The sequence below is a fragment of the Oryctolagus cuniculus genome, chromosome 3 (assembly GCF_964237555.1).
Source record: "Oryctolagus cuniculus chromosome 3, mOryCun1.1, whole genome shotgun sequence".
NCBI classification, from domain to species: Eukaryota; Metazoa; Chordata; class Mammalia; order Lagomorpha; family Leporidae; genus Oryctolagus; species Oryctolagus cuniculus.
Window position 1 is genome coordinate 43,188,744 of NC_091434.1, and position 17,177 is coordinate 43,205,920.

General features: G+C 43.0%; 1 protein-coding gene across 10 annotated transcripts in view; it reads left to right on the plus strand.

The window, feature by feature from the left end:
- The window catches only part of ANKRD44 (ankyrin repeat domain 44), a 368,927-nt gene that overhangs the window by 248,647 nt on the left and 103,103 nt on the right, over positions 1–17,177 (plus strand). For 4 of the 10 annotated variants that reach the window (XM_051849303.2, XM_070070443.1, XM_051849305.2 and 1 more), the window contains exons 11-16: positions 1,455–1,537; positions 2,632–2,749; positions 4,930–4,998; positions 8,061–8,201; positions 9,586–9,669; positions 12,786–12,897. In XM_051849303.2, coding sequence (XP_051705263.1) covers positions 1,455–1,537; positions 2,632–2,749; positions 4,930–4,998; positions 8,061–8,201; positions 9,586–9,669; positions 12,786–12,897 — 607 coding nt within the window. The remainder of the gene's footprint in view (positions 1–1,454; positions 1,538–2,631; positions 2,750–4,929; positions 4,999–8,060; positions 8,202–9,585; positions 9,670–12,785; positions 12,898–17,177) is intronic. The other 6 variants (XM_051849306.2, XM_070070444.1, XM_051849304.2 and 3 more) reach the window with 2 other exon arrangements.

A 17,177-nucleotide genomic window follows, 5' to 3' on the forward strand; every position in this document is an offset into this window, starting at 1 on the left:
TGCCAGAGAAGCAGCTTAGGCAGTTAATGCTGCAGAGTATAACTGGAGTCCCATACTTGTTTGTGTTACGCAGAGAGGATTTTTGGAATCTGAGCTGTATTATTTGATTCCAATGCGATGTTATCAGAAATGATCACTAACATTCTAAATGGTTAGACACATACAGGAATCACTCAGTGATGCTGTTTGTTATGAACTAAAATTCTGCACACGCTCTTGGGTCCTTGTTCCAGGAGAGGGATGGGGAAACAAGGAGGGTTTCTCTCTGAAGGCCGAAAGTGCTGCCATCAGAAGACTGCCTGTCCCCCGAGACTGCATTGTGGTTGGGGGTGGGGTCGGCTCAAGATGTCCTCCTCTAGATTCTTCCCATAATACTGTTAGGGACATATGCTATTCTAGGTTTATAAAATGTATGCAAAGTAATGTTTATTACTTCTACCTGTGTTTTTGTGACTGGTGTTGTAATGTGTGTTAATGTGCAACATAAAAGTCTATTAGGAAGATGACATCTCACCTGCAAAAGGTAAATGTTAGGTTTTCTTTCTTTTTTTTTTTTTTTTTTTGAAGATTTATTTATTTGAAAGACAGAGGGAGAGACAGAGAGAGAGGGAAAGAGAGATCTTCCATCTACTGGTTCACTCCCCCAAATGGCCAACATAGCTGGGGCTGGTCCATCTTGAAGCTACAAGTCCAGAACTCCATCCATGTCTCCCTCATGCGCAGCAGGAACTCAAGTACTTGGGCCATTTGCTGCTGCTTTCCCAGGTGCATTAGCAGGGAGCTGGATCTGAAATAGAGCAGCCAGGAATCAAACTGGCACTCATATGTGATGCTGGTGTCACAGTGGCAGCTTAGCCCATTGTGCTACAATCCATCCCTAACAATTTTTATTCTTATCCAAAATTTTATTTTAAAAAATATAACCATTGTTAAGTCTTAGTAAAGTGCTTGGCACATAGTAGGCCCATTTTAAGTATTTGTTTATCAAATCAAGGAATGAAACCGGTTGCTTTTCCAATATGACAGTTTGTCGTGCTCAGCATGGGAATTTCTGGGGCTTAGCATAGAGTCTGGTTAGAAAGTGTTGCCTAGATGCGTGAATAAGTGACTGCATGAATGAATGAGATGCACAGTTGATAAACAAAGTAAAATAGAGGGGAATAAATTTTAAAGAGTCCTGGTTATGTGAAATAGATTTTTCTTTAAAAAAATACATGCCTAGGGTTATGCCTTTTAATTCTGATTTAGCTCTAAGATTTTATTTTAAGGTTGAAAATGATTGCATTATTGTTTATTGACTGGAAGAATTACAAAATCATTTCAGCCAAGAGTCCCTATGTGGGGTATCCTTCATTTTCATCAGAGAACTTCTAGAAAGGCAATTGTCCTCTTGTATGTATCCTGAGATCTGTTACCGTGAGCTACTCTGGTTTTGTTTTGTTTTTCATCCCCAGATGTGGAATCCATAGCATGTTCCCTTTACATTTAGCTGCCCTAAATGCTCACTCTGACTGCTGCAGGAAGTTGTTATCGTCAGGTAAGTACGTCTGTTCCGGGGATGAGGCTTAGTGTGTCCTGTCCATGAGTCACATGGCTGCAGGTGTCCGGTCGGAGCGAGTGGCTGCCTCTGCTCTGTGTTACTGTCTGACGGGGCGGCATGGGGCGTGTCCCACAGTTAACTGCCTGTGATAGCTGCCCGCCATCCTTGGGTTGAAGCCGTTTGGATTTCAGAATCTTGTCTGATTTTCAAGTTAAATCTTGGGGGATCCAGGGTGAGACAGGTAGGGATGGCCAGGGCTTAGAGAAGTTAAGTCCTGAAAGCAGTCATCTTTGAGGCTTTAAATGGTGGCTTACCACAATATTTTTCAACAAAGAGAAAAGGCCAAATCCTCTACATTTTCCTGGTAGAAAATGCCGTGTTACTTTCTCTCTCCCTGGACATGGAAAAAATTCACTGTGGCTGAGCCTGTCCAACTAGGTTTAATATTTATTTTTTTAATGTGAAGAATTCCTTGAGACCAAGGGATTCTCTCTGGTGTAGGGCTTTGCTATTCTTTCTTATCACCACTTTTTTCAGCCTCCATATATTAAGAAGTTCCTTGGGCTTTCCAAAGTGATAGATGCCTGTAAGGCAAAGATTATTTATTAATTAATTCGTCAGGTAGCCCAGAGGCTGTTTTTCCCCCTTTGATACTTTACCTAGGGATGATTCTGCTGTCCCTGCTCTTAGCATGCTTGAAAATAATCTGCATGAAAGCATGTTTCCCAAATCTTAAACCAGCTGGAAGATTGGGATACACTGAAGGAAATATCTACCCCAGCATGTTAGGGTGATGCCTTTTCCTTCCACGTTGTCTCCATGTGTTCTCTCTGCCTGCCTGTTGCCCTACTTATCTCAAATTGGTTTCATAAATTTCTATCCCGGGATTGAACAGTGGGCTTGTGCTTCATCCAGGGCTGAATAGGAAAATAAATCCTTCTTGAGTTCATGGTTCTTCCTATAAAATTGCCAAGCTTGAGCAGTTTCCGTTCGTTTCCATGACAACCTCTTTCTGACTACAATTGCTTGCGTTCTGGTTTTTCTACTAACTGATTTTTCTGTCTCTGCAATGTTTCTTGTGGTTTAACTAGGACAAAAGTATAGCATAGTGTCCTTGTTTAGTAATGAGCACGTGCTGTCTGCAGGCTTTGAAATAGATACCCCAGATAAATTTGGAAGAACGTGCCTTCATGCTGCTGCTGCAGGAGGGTGAGTAGCTGGCAATTTCAGTTGTTTCATGACTTACTAATATGTCTTAATTGACCTACGTTGTCTGTGAACCAAAGACAATTTCCTAAGTAAAATCAGAAAGAATCATTTCTACCAAAGATCAAATATCACTATGTTGTATTTCCAGAATAATTGCATTTTGGTCTTCCAAAGAAAATATGTTAGCCCACCTCATATAGCAAATAGTTTTTCTTTTGTTTTCTTCTTTTTCTCTCGCCCTTACAGTCTACAGAATATGTATCTACTGGACTCCATAAACCAAATGAAAACAATTTGAAATTTGTTGTTCTTCCTGTTTTGCTGCTGGTTGGTACATGATGATCAAGGGAATCCAAGACTGAATTAGTTCATGTTCACTTATAAAGATTTTTGTCCTTGTTTCAAAATTGATTTTTTGAATCTTTATAATAATTAAATCTGAACAAAGGTTAAAAAAAAAAAAAACAAAGGAAAGGCATGAACTGATTTAATCCTTGCCTCATTCTTTTTCCTTTATTTTTTCTTAGTTATAAAGAAAATGTTGCATCAGCTATCGATGATTAGATTAAAGCTCTGGTCAGTGTATGATTGATGCATAGTCACACATTGACCATTGGTGTCTCTTGGATGATTTTGTTGGAGTGAGTTATTGGTCCTTAGCCAGTTGCCTGACCCTTAAGGAGCAGCAGTGCTGTAGTACCACCACAGAGGTGGATTAACTGTGAGGCTTTAGGGTCCCTTATTTACATGGGTCTCTGCTGAAGTCTTATACTTACTTTTGTATTCATAATTTTTAATTTTTTAGAGAGTAAAACCCTTTCCATCACTCCAGCCCCCCAAATATCTGAGCTTCATGAGCCACACATCTTGGATCTGCATTGGCATCATTCAGAAATAGACAGGTACTTTGTGTCACCTGGCGTGCTACACCAACATACACTTGTCAGTAAAATTCTTACAGCAATAATTCTCTGAGAAAGGTGACTACAAGGGATAAATGTTGAGTAGGAAGCTTCGTCTTAATGAGATTTTTTAAATTTAAACTTGGAATAAAAATAAATTCTAGGCTACTTCTCAGCATCCCAAGTTTAGAACAGTGAAGGATGTTTTCTCTATGTAGTCCCACATTTTAAAAAATATCAGATCTATCCAGGAAGTAGCAACATACCACTCTGGTTTTCTTCTGAAACTCCTGTTCAAATAAATATTTAGTTACTTGTCCTTGAAGAGGCAAATTTATTTCAATGGGTCCTTTTCTCTCTAGTAAACATGATGTATTGTTTCTACAAATGACAAGGCAGCTTTGGAAGATCACTATGCTCCATGACGTCATTTTCAGCCTTGGTTCTGCACGTCTATTTATCTATATTTTACAGACAGGGAACTGTAGCAATTTTATTTTCCTTTAAGGAGTACCAAGGTTGAAAGTGATTATCATGATGAATTATTTCTGCAGTGATCAAAGGTAGTTCTTTTCCACGCTGGATCATTGTTTAAAGGTTACATAAATTATTATATACATAGTGATTATTTCTTGATGGTTTTGAAAAAGAATTTTAGAATAAATGATGAAAACATCGTTGAAGGTTTAATCATGTAACACTCATTAAATTTCTCTTTTTTAAGATTTATTTATTTGAAAGGCAGAGTTTATGGGGTGACGGGGGGGACAGAGAAAGAGAGATCTTCCAACCGCTGGTTCACTCCCCAAATAGCCACGATGGCTGGAGCTGGCACAGTCCAAAACCGGAAGACAGAAGTTTCTTCCCAGTCTCCCACATGGGTCCCAAGGACTTGGACCATCTTCCCCTGCTTTCCCAGGCACATTAGCAGGGAGCTGGATTAGATGTGGAGTAAGCAGGACTCAAATTGGGTCCTAAATGGGATGCCAGCTTTGCTGGTATCAGCTTTACCTGCTACACCACAGTGCCAGCCCCATCATTAAATTTCTTAGTCATGAAATTAAAAGTTCTTTACTTTATTGTCATTAGCTTTGAGAAAGGAACTTTTTAGCTCCTTATACTATGACTGTGATGTATTCAGGTTATGTTTTCTTAGCAGACTTCTAAACCTGGAGTTGTCACTTGATCTTACCTGCAACCCTACAGAAAGCAGCCTTTTTGAAGATAGCCCAGTCAACGTGATGTCCCATTTTAATGGGGTTTTCCTTGTCTTTCCAGTAATGTGGAATGTATAAAACTCTTGCAGAGCAGTGGAGCAGATTTCCAGAAGAAGGACAAGTGTGGCAGGTATGTAGGCTGGGACTTTGGCTTCCAGTGTCGTCCGTGATTTCCGGATGGGAGTCGTACATTCAGAAATCATGTGTTGTTGCAATTGGAAGCAGGGAAGCTGGCTGAGGGATTCTGTTCTCAGAAGGAAATTTCTTCCTGAATTTGCGAAGGCCTATAAAGCAAGCACAAGACACAAGGGAAACATTTTCTCTCAGAGCCTCCACTTAGATGTGCCATTTGTCTCTATTCTTTTAATTAAAAAACAAAACTCCTACATGGGTGTCATTTATAAAATTCTCTTTTTCACAGAGTAGGACACTTCAGCCCTCCTAACCAGAACCTTGGGTTAAATTTTAGACGTTAAACACACACATACACCATCATGGATCGTAGAACGTATTTACCTTCATGATCCTTTATTTAGCTCAGCTGTGCTGTGGTGCTGTCTGGATATGGTTTACGTGTGCATGCGCACGCGCGCACACACACACACACACACGAGTTATATACCACTCATTGATGTTTTGTTCAATGATTAACAGCATATATGATGATGGGCCTGTACACTATACGTATGTAACAGGCTATACCATCTAGATTTGTGTACATTCGATATTTTCACAATTAAAAAACCACCCAGCAACACGTTTCTCAGAACCTGTCCCTATCATTCGGCATTTATTTTTTCCATACTATCTCTCTATCCCTCCTTTCTACATACATCCTAACTCTTTAGGGTTGCTACAAATTTTTTCTCTTCCCAACCTCCCTAAGGCCACATCTGTGCATCTTCCCGATTTGTGTCGGGTGACACCTCCTGGCCACTCGTGTGTGTGCCCCTCTTCTCTGCCCCCCAAGATCCCACATCCTCCAAGACTGCAGCTCACATCACACTGTCTCTGAGGACTCTGTCTTCTTGTCTCTCTCCCCTCTTCACTGTGGGCCTCCAAAGGACAAGGGTGGTATCATTTTACCTGCATCTTTGGGCCCTGTCATGTAGATAGCTATTAATATTCAGTCCAGTAAATTAAAACATAAACAATCCAATATTTAAAAACCTTATAATTTCCTTCTTTTGGACAAAAGAGGAGAAAGTCAACTAGTAGGAGAGCCTATAAATTGACTATAAAATGTAAAGCAGTCAAAATGAAAATTGATAAATAATGCTTGAAATAAGGTTACCTTCTTTTCTAGTATTCTGTGTGATTGTTATTCTGTGGATATTGGTTACTAACACCAGAATAATTGAGAAATAAAAATAAGTCATACAAAAAAAGTTTCCTATTTTGACAGTCTTGCTCTTTGTAAAGTGTTTGTCTCTTCTGAATATTGCCTTCCTTGGCTTCTCAGGGCAGCTGTTTGAAATAATGGGGATGCCTGTTATCCTTTTTAATACATGAAAAATCTAAGCCCAGGAAAGCTAATTGGTTTTCACATGTACATAGAATTTTAGATCTAGAAAGGATCTTAGGAGACAGCTGCTCAAAGCTCATTGAAATAAGGCTGAGGAAGCCTAGGCCTAGAGAAAGGAAGTGATTTGTTCCACCTTGCAAATCTGCCCAGACTAGAACCTGGGTCTTCTGATTCTGTGTATTGTTCTTCCCTCTAATCTAGAAATACACTGATAGCTGAAGTCAAGGCAGTATGTGATGAGAGCTCCAGAGAGACCCAGACAAAGAAAGAAAGAGAGCTGAGTTTTGGAATGTGAAGGATGACTGGGGTTTCGGCTGGGTGGAAGTGGTTCCAGAAAGGGCATTCTCAGGAAGAAACCAATATGGGCAGAGGTGGAGGGGAGCATGCGCATGAGCTGGAGAACATCAAGTCATTCCAGCTTGGATACGCTAATGGGCACATATCTGGGAGACAGAGACAGACAGACAGACAGACAGACACAGAGATTGACTGATTCTGTAAAAGGAGAGAGGGACCAGCTTGGAAAGGTCTTCATTTCCAGACTCAGGAATGAAGCCTCTTTTCAGTGAAGAGGACCAAAAGTTTAGAACAGAATGGTCTTATGTAGTTATTGTACCGTAGGACAAACCAAGGTCTTTATCCAGACCAGCTGGAAATTAGATGGAAGCTTGATTAGAGCTTAAAGATTGTCTTAATGGGGCTGGCCTTGCAGTGGTCCAAAAATGCAGGAATGTAGACCTGAACAGGACAGACCCTAGAATGGAAAGGAAGGGTAGATCTGAGGTAGCTTCACTTCTAATTTATAATCAAAGTAAGTTGCCTCCCTTGACCTCCACACATTCTGAGAACTGAAGAGCTTTTTTTTAAAAAAAAATGATTATTAATTTTAATTTTTTTTCGACAGGCAGAGTGGACAGTGAGAGAGAGAGAGACAGAGACAGAAAGAAAGGTCTTCCTTTACCGTTGGTTCACCCCCCAGTGGCCACTGTGGTCGGCGCACCGCGCTGATCCAAAGCCAGGAGCCAGGTGCTTCTCCTGGTCTCCCATGGGGTGCAGGGCCCAAGCACTTGGGCCATCCTCCACTGCCTTCCTGGCCACAGCAGAGAGCTGTCCTGGAAGAGGGGCAACCAGGACAGAATCCAGCACCCCGACCAGGACTAGATCCCGGGGTGCTGGCGCTGCAGGCAGAGGATTAGCCTAGTGAGCCGTGGCGCCAGCCATTAATTTTAATTTTATCTGAAAGGTGCAGGAGACAGAGACAGAGATGTAGAAAGGTATCTTCCATCCACTGGTCTACTCTCCAAATGCCCATAACAGCCCAGACTGGACCAGGCTAAAGCCAGGAGCCAGGATCTATATCCAGTTTCCCACAAGGGTGGCAAAGCCCCGGGCACTTGAGCCATCATCTGCTATCTCCCAGGGTGCACACTGTCAGGAGGTTGGATTGAAAAACAAGTAATCAGGACTCAAATCAGACACTCCAGTAGGAGATGCAGACATCCCAAACAGCTACTTAACTTCTTTTTTTCCCCCAGAAACCTTTTATTTTAAGGTATACAACCTGAAGAGCTTTGCATGCCCCTAGGAGTGTCACTGCCACTGCTAATGCTGATGACAGGTCTGCTTTCCCAGCTGAGTGAAGTAATAAATTACTGCTTGTTTTTCAGGACCCCTTTGCACTATGCAGCTGCGAATTGTCATTTCCACTGTATTGAGACGTTAGTGACCACAGGGGCCAACGTTAATGAAACAGACGACTGGGGTCGGACAGCTCTGCACTATGCAGCCGCATCAGACATGGATAGAAAGTAACCACAGTCTTGCTCGTGCTTCCCTTGGGGGTAGGGCTGTGGGGCGGGGCTTGCTGTGTTTTTCTCATCATGCATCCTAGAAACTGCCAGTGAAGAATGGTTCTCACTCAGACCCAAAGGAGTTAGAACTGCTTCATCCCTAACCTGGGTTTTCCCATTCTGCTTGCTTCACGTTTGATTACCGCATGCGGCTGAACGAGAACTTCGCGGCTCCATTGCTTGGGTAGAATGCAAGTGGAACTGTCAAGCCTAGGTTTTCAGTTCACTCAAAATTCACTGTAACTGATCTTGATATACACCATCATTTTCATTATCCCCTCAGTTTATGAAATTATTCTCAAAGGCTGAAGGCAGGGTCTTTTATAAACATACTTTTTAAAATTTTTTATTTATTTATTTTAATTTGAAATCTGACATTCTTTGGAGGACTGTTGAATTATTGGCTGCCCAGGGCTGTGGAATTGATTCTGGGTCATGCTAACTGCTTCTCTTATAGAGCAGTGGCTCCAGACATCTTAGATGATGACCCATGGTTCACGCATTCTTATATGTACATTGTATGTGTGTGTAAAACAGAAGTAAAAAATGCAGAAAACCATATGTTTATTTATGTGATTCTGATGTTGTTCTTCAGTTTCGTTAAAAAGTTGCTGACTGCAGCTCACTAAATTGATTTCACAGTTCAGTAACAGGTTACAATCCATGATTTGAAAAAACACTGTTTTTCTCTTGATATTTAGGTTTATTTATGTAAGTATTTTGTTATGTGAATAGTATAATTACTGTATAATAAAGTCAGATGTAGCACTCAAGATTCCATAGCCATGCAACTTATTAATTCAGCATTTAGTGCGCATGCACTGTATGCCAGGCTTTATCCTGTTCACATGGGAAAGAGTAGGGACACTTGAAGGGGAGAGGGAACAAGGGTACCTCATCTGTTAGGAAGTGGCAGAGGAATCCTGGGTGGTGAGGAATTGTTCTGGTGGATGAAGGGTGATTAGGGCCTGGTTCTTAGATAAATGAGATGCCAACCTGACCAGAAAGTGCAGGGATTGTAGTAGGAGAAACGTTTATGCTAAGTCACCTGTTTTTCACTTGGGGAGGTTAGGAAGGGTGGGCAAATTAATTGGTGTCTTAGCCAGTGACACCTAGGTAGAGGTTTTAGGAAAGTCAGGTTCTCCATTGGATTCCTTGGGAAAGAATCAATGTACTGGATGACCTAGGAGAGAACCATGTATATCCTCAGTGACAATCGCTGGTGCTTATTTCTTTTGGGTAAAAAAACATTGAGATATAATTGTACCAAAGCTGTTAACAATGTTGCCATTAAAAAAAAAAAAAAAACTAATTGCGATTATTTTTCTGTCCTTATGCGGAGAAGTAAGACCATCTTAGGAAATGCTCATGAAAATTCAGAAGAACTTGAAAGAGCCAGGGAGCTGAAGGAAAAGGAAGCCGCACTGTAAGTTTCCGCTCAGCTTCACAGCGAGGGGCCACCCGTGAGGCTTTGTCCCCCTCTGCTTCTCCGGGTGGCCACGCGTGCCTGCCTGCCCATCTCAGGTTCTCATCTGGGGTGAAGAGGAAGTAACGTGGGCTTTCCTTTAGTGGAGAAGAGGTTGTTCTTTTAATGCATCCTCCAGTTATGCTGTTTTCACACAGGAAACTCTCTGAAATAGTAAGCTTTGCTTCAACCATCACTGTGCCTGGTCAGCATTTTTAGGACAAGTTGTCCCAAATATCATTTCTGATTCAGCCAAGCATCCTGCACCTTAGGGGACATATTAACTTCCTCTCGGGCCTTAGGCTGTGCTCTTTGTGATCTACATGTGAGTAGCAAAGCTGATACAAGAGGTCTTGAGACTTTAGTGTGAAATCCACCAGTCTGACTTTCCCCTCACCCTACCCCACATCAGCTTACCCACAGTGCCCTGCTCCCTGCCCACATCCTCCCACCTGCCTCTCCCTGGCTTCTGACAGAGACTTAGCTGTTGCTGTCACCGGAGCTGGCATCCCTGCCCTCACCCAGGGGTGCTGACACGTGGGCATTGGAACGCTTGGCCTTCTGAGAGTCCTTTCTGCACAAGTCACAGTGAGCAGCTCTCCATGCCCAGTGCAGTGCCTGGCACATAGTTGACATACAGTGACTATTTGCTGCATAAATGAACAAGCAAAGTGGTCCTCACTCTCTGTGCCCCTTCCGTTGGGACCCAGTGTGTTTGGTTCAGTGCTCCAGGAGTCTGCAAGGCACAGTGTTCTTAACTTTTGTGTGCTGTTCCCTAGTCGCCATAGGAACCAGTGTCTCTGTGACCTGAATGCTTGTGTCCACTGTGGGCTCTTCCCCCTCCCAGTGGGCTCCCCTGACATCCACAGCAGGTAGAGGGTGGGGCTGTGGTGCAGGTTGCAGGACATAACTGGGAGTGTCTCCAGGTAGGGACAGGAAACACACCTGTAAGTGCAGCGGAGTGACTAACTAACCCTAGTAATATGCCAAAATCTATAATCTTGATTTTTTTTTTTTAAATGTAGAATTTTAAGCCATGTGAATACGCTGTTCTCCACTGAACTGAGGGCTTGCTCTGGGAAGACCAGCCCCCTTAGGGTGATGGAAAGGCAGGGGTCAGGTAGGGGAACAGCAGGGAACCAGGTGCACCGAGAGCTCTTCTATGGAAGGGAAGCTGCTTCTCTTGTCCAGACACAGCCCTGACCTCGTGTGCATCTGTTGATTCTGCATCTGAAGTGCTAGATTTGCTAGTCAGGACCCTGGGAAGAGAAAAGATAAACATTCCCAGTGAACACGTGGAACTTTTTTCCTTAGAAACAAGATGGAGAATATCCATTTCCATAGTACTGCTGTTACTCTGATAGTAGTGTTGATAATATAGTTCAGCCATATTCCCGACAAGTTTTCTAAATTACAAATTTAATTTTTATCAAATGGTGTTTGTAATCCATTCAGAAGTTGATTGTGTGTTGTTCCTATTGATGATTTGATTTAAAGAGCTGACTTCAGTGAGTCACACTAGGATCCTGTCCATGGCATTTAATTACCAAAAAAAAAAAAAAAAAAAAAAAGACTTCCTTATAAAGTACAAATGACCAAAGATGGCATGACAGCGGCATTCTAGTATATGTTTGATTTATTATGGAGCTCATTATAGATAAATCATATGACATTAGAATATCTATTTTAATTGTGGGACTTATTTATCCCTTTCACCTTATACCAGAAGATAGGTAAACACTATTTTTATATTTGCATAAATTATAGAAATTTTCTACTGGAGGGTGTTATTTAACATATAGGCTTATATTTAGAACATTGGAGTTTTGAATATGAATCAAAGGGATTAGCTTGGCCGCCTAAAGGACATGTGTGCCCCACTGTCAGAGAGGTAATCTAACAGTGTTGTTCCCTTCCTGGTTATTCCTTCTTTTACCAGCAGGAGTGAATCATTTGTATTAGGCCCTGAACAGAACTTGTCCCACCCCTGAGCACATGGGTCTGGAATTAAGGCTCTTCAGCAAGGTTAGAGCTACGCTTCTGCCTCTCACTTTTTCCAAAGACTTCAGAGTTTTCAAAACATCACAGCTATGTCAGCAAAGGCTTTTTTTTTTTTAATTTATTTATATGAGAGGCAAAGTTACAGACAGAGAGAGGTAGAGACAGAGAGAGGTCTTCCATCCACTGGTTCATTCCCCAAATGGCTCCAACAGCTGGAGCTGCGCCGATCCTAAACCAGGAGCCTGGAGCTTCTTTCGGGTCTCCCACATGGGTGTGGGGGCCCAAGCACTTGAGCCATCTTCCACTCCTTTCCCAGGCCATCAGCAGGGAGCTGGATTAGAAGAGGAGCACCTGGGATATGAACAGGCATCCATATGGGATGCCAGTGCTGCAGGCGGAGGATTAAGCTACTACGCCACAGTGTCGGCCCCAGCAAAGGCTTTGAAAATTTATTATTTTATTCTAGTCAATTTTCCTTATGATGCAATTGTTGTATCTTCTGGTTGCTGGATTAATCCTTGTTATTTTTCAACTACTTAATCATTTCTTTAATCTTTTCGTTACTTGGATTATTCTTAGGTTCTTTGGCTTTTTTCTCCTTACTTTCATTTTCTAACCTTTTGATTTTAGAGTCTCCAATAGTGAACTTAAAAATAAATCCCCCTCTGTCAGGTCGGCCCTGGTGCCGTGGCTTGACCACCTCTTTATTAGAGTGAGACCCCACCTTTGAACGTGGTGATATAAAACTTACCGTTCAGTAATCTGGATGACAGACGTGCTCTGCACTATAAGATAAGAAAGACAAAAAATAGCCTAATTACTCTCTCGTTTTTAAAGCTTTTCCTGAATTCTAAAATGGCTATTTTAAGCTGAAATAAAGATAGCTACAGAACACACACATACACACACACACACATACCTTCCAGCCTATAAAACTCCTTTGCTGTAGGATTTTTAAAGAAACACATAAACTCATAAAGTGCTTTGTAGAATGCTCACAACAGGAGGATTTACATTAATTATACCGTTCTATTCAGAGATGTTTTCTAAAATAAACCCCATCTTTCTACTTACAGATGTTTAGAGTTTCTGCTTCAAAATGATGCAAACCCATCCATTCGGGACAAGGAAGGTTACAATAGCATCCATTACGCTGCTGCCTATGGCCACAGACAATGTCTGGAGTTGGTGAGTTGTTTGGTTTTGTTTTCTCTAACACACGCGCTCAGCCACACATCCTTGAAAATGCTGGTCTTGAACTCTGAACAAGGGCCATCAGTACCTGATTAAGTCACAAGAAATTGCCTGGAGGATGTTCTGTGGTAAGTGATAAGTTGTTTTACTTTACAAAACATAGATCTCTTTGTTCCATTGTCCTGCATCTTAATCCTAGAGCTGACTGACAGTTCTTTTCCATGTGAATTTGGGCTGGGACTGTTAGATATGTGTATGGGCATAGTATGTATTTTAAAGGTAATTAGGGATGTATCAAATAAGCTTAGTGCATTTTAAAAAATGGTTATTTGTTTGTTTCTTTGTTTATTCAAAAGACAGTTAGAGAGACAGGAGTCTTCCATCAACTGGTTCACTCCCCAAATGGCCAGGCCAGGCCGGTGCAACGGCTCACTAGGCTAATCCTCTGCCTGCGGCGCCGGCACACCAGGTTCTAGTCCCGGTCGGGGCGCCGGATTCTGTCCTGGTTGCTCCTCTTCCAGGCCAGCTCTCTGCTGTGGCCTGGGAGTGCAATGGAGGATGGCCCAAGTCCTTGGGCCCTGCACCCCATGGGAGACCAGGAGAAGTACCTGGCTCCTGCCATCGGATCAGCACGGTGCGCTGGCCGCAGCACGCTGGCTGCAGCGGCCATTGGAGGGTGAACCAACGGCAAAGGAAGACCTTTCTCTCTGTCTCTCTCTCTCACTGTCCACTCTGCCTGTTAAAAAAAAAAAATGGCCAGGAGCATCTTCCAGGTCTCCCATGTGGTGGCAGGGGTCCAGGGAACTGGGCCATCTTCTGCTGCTCTCTCAGGCATTAGCAGGGAGCTGAATTGGAAGCAGAGCAGTGGGAACTCAAAGCAGCACCACAGTGCTGGCCCCTACCTTAGTGCCTATTTTTGAAGGAAAGCTTAGCACTCCAATATTCATAGCAGTGCTGTAACATGGTTGATATAACTATTAGGTATACAGGTTTGTGAGAAGAGTAGAACAGCAGAATTTAATGGACTTTCCAAATCACCAAGAATTTCATATCGTTAGTGACAAAGAGACAACTGGGGATTTGGAGCCTGAAGTTATCTATTGGTGAAGGTCACGAGACACAAACTCAAATGTTTGTGGGGACCAGGACTGTAACGTACATGAGCGACATCAGCACAAATAGAGAGCTCGTGTTCTGTCTAGATGGAGAAGGAGCTTGTCAGCTGCAGCTGATTGAGACCGGGGGGAAAGCACACCAGGGTTGCCAGATCTCTCAGGCTTCGGGAGAAGCGAGCAATCTAGGTGTTACCTGTGAAGGTTCCTGTTTGGAAGCAATAAGGGGGTGGCCACGAAAAAGCAAACCATGGGTTACTGGCTGGATTCTGTCTGGAGGCCACACCCTTTGCCATCTCCTGAGCATCTCCTTGGATCAGGTTTATTGGGATTCAGGACTCCCTGGTCCATTGACAAGTGTCTCTTTTCCTACGTGCACTGTAGCTCTTCTTCTTGACTATTTAAAAAGTTGTGTTTGGGGAGACACTCATACAGCCAGCTGAGAAAGATGTGAGGTTGAAAGCCACAGCCCGTGGTGGTGTCCGTGCCTCCAAAGGAAGGACTGCGGGATATCTTTACCTCGGACGTCGCTGCTCTTTTCCATGCTTGCACTCTGAGTCAGTCTTTTTTTTTTTTTTTTTTTTTTTTTTTTTTTTTTTTTTTTTTTTTTGACAGGCAGAGTGGACAGTGAGAGAGAGAGAGAGACAGAAAGGTCTTCCTTTGCTGTTGGTTCACCCTCCAATGGCCGCCACGGCTGGCACACCGCACTGATCTGAAGCCAGGAGCCAGGTGGTTCTCCTGGTCTCCCATGGGGTGCAGGGCCCAAGCACTTGGGCCATCCTCCACTGCACTCCCTGGCCACAGCAGAGAGCTGGCCTGGAAGTGGGGCAACCGGGACAGAATCCGGCGCCCCAACCGGGAATAGAACCCGGTGTGCTGGCGCCGCAAGGTGGAGGATTAGCCTAGTGAGCCACGGCACCGGCTCTGAGTCAGTCTTACTATATTTCTTTTAATTAAGAATGTGGTCAAATTCCCATAAAGTTCACCCAGTTTGGAAGCAAAAAAGATGGTTGTTTTAGAATTATTTTTCCCTGCATTTATTGAATGGTACCCATCCTTCATCGCTCCTGCAGCCTTTGTGACTACTGTGGCTGCTGAAGTGTTTCTTATTTGACCCTAGGGGTTAGGGGTATTGCTTTGTCCTCTAGTTCGGATTGCATTCTAGTTCCTCTTCTAGTTACTGTGGCTGCGTGACTGATCACTAGGAAAGCTATGGCTTAAAGTAACAACAATCACTTATTGTCTCTGTTTTTGTGGTGGTTAGCCTGGCAAAATGTCAACAGCTTCTTCACTCATGTATCAGTCACCAGGGATGGAAGATTCAAACAGCTGACGTTCCTTGGGATTCCTTTTCTCTCTGCTTCTGTGTAGGCTTTTCATGTGGCTTTCTGCATTATAGCAGCTCCAGAGTGCCTGGGAGACTGACATGGTGGCCCAGGGCTCCTAAGGGAGAAGGGAAAGTGGTCAGGGCAGATGGAGAATCTATCCTTCAAGGTCACACAAGGTCACTTGTGCTGCATCAGTTCATGAAGGCAACCACAAATTACAGAGAGGCCCTTTGAAAAGTTGGTGTATCAAATAATTTGAGGGTATATTTTGAAAGTACCCAGTTCCATAGGAAGATATAGGAAGAGGGAGCCACTGATTTCATGACCTATAGTGTGGATTTTGATGTAGCATCCCAAGTGGCCAATGAACAATCCTTTATTTTATGCACAAGCAAACCAGACCACAGAGGCATTAATAGATTTGTCCAAAGTCAGAGCTCTGCTTAGTGGAAGAAGCAAGACCATAGATCAGAATGTTCATGAAACTTGATTTCAAAGGAAGTGTTTATTCTCCCCACCCCACCCCTACCTCCACCGAGGGCATTATCACTTCTGCCTCCTAATGCCAGTTTTACTGTGGAAGTTGATACAGACTTGTTAGCAGATCAGACTTTGTATTTAGATCCTCCATAAGAAAGGCTCCTTGCATACAGTGTGTGTATGTGTGTGTGTGTGTGTGTGTGTGTGTGTGGTATCAGTGGCAGAGTGAAGGCTTACTAATGGATTGGCCTAGTTTGAGCCTGCTCTCCAAAATGAACTTAAGGCACAGCGGTCTGTAACTGATTTACTCTATGAAAACAACATGTCACAACTGGATAAATGAACTTTCATTGCACGGTTTGCTAGCATAGTCTTAGTAATGTGCGCTGTTTTATACTAGTCAATCCCATAGTATGGTAACACAGAATGATTATCCTATAGCAACTTCTTTCTATGTAAGCTTTACATTTCATGCACTATTTTAATTTTTCAGAAAAGTCATTTCAAAGCCATTATTTCTGTTATTTAAGAAAAAGGGTTTTCTATCCACAAGAAGGCCTCACAAGTTCTGCTCATGATTAACTCAGCCCTTTGATTCGACTGGCGCTTGCTTGCCCTGTGTAGCTCATAAAGAGGTGATTACTCACGGCAATCATAAGGCCTTCAAAAGAAGATAGGGGTAGATATGAGTTGATCTGAATGTGTATTGTCCATGATACAGGACTAGATCATCAGTACACCTTGGTAGAAGTGTCACCATTGTTTGCCTTTAGGGAAGAATATCAGTGGGCCATTTACAACACAGAGTGGGTGGAAATTTTTCTTACGTCCTGAATGATTACAGTTGGCTGGAAGTTTTATGTATTCCCAGTTTGGAATGCATCCTCACATTCCTCCTGGGTGTAGTTTACACTTAAGCAAAGATCCTAAGCAGACTATAAACATTCTTATCCCTCTCCCCCTGCAATCAAAACAACAGACAGTCCTGAACACCCTTAGGCTCTCGGTGGGATCACAAAGGCAGGCCTTTGCCCATCTTATCCCCATTACGGGCTCACCCAGCTGGGAATGGATTTGGGGAGGGGGCTCTGGAAGGAGGGGAGGGGAGAGTGGGTCCTGTCCTTGATGCAAATACTGGATGAAGAAATTGGTTTTTTCTAGAAATGCTGGGGGAGGAGGGGAGGTCACACCTTTCCTAATTTATGCTTCTATGCTTCCTTTTACTGTAGGGACCCAGTGTCTTCATGCTCCTCAGCTTTCCTCCTTCCTTGGGCCCCAGATGATAGGAAAGCAAAGTGGAATGCACTAGAAGTGAATTTCAGAGACTCTTCCATGTTGCCGTGTCACTTTCCCT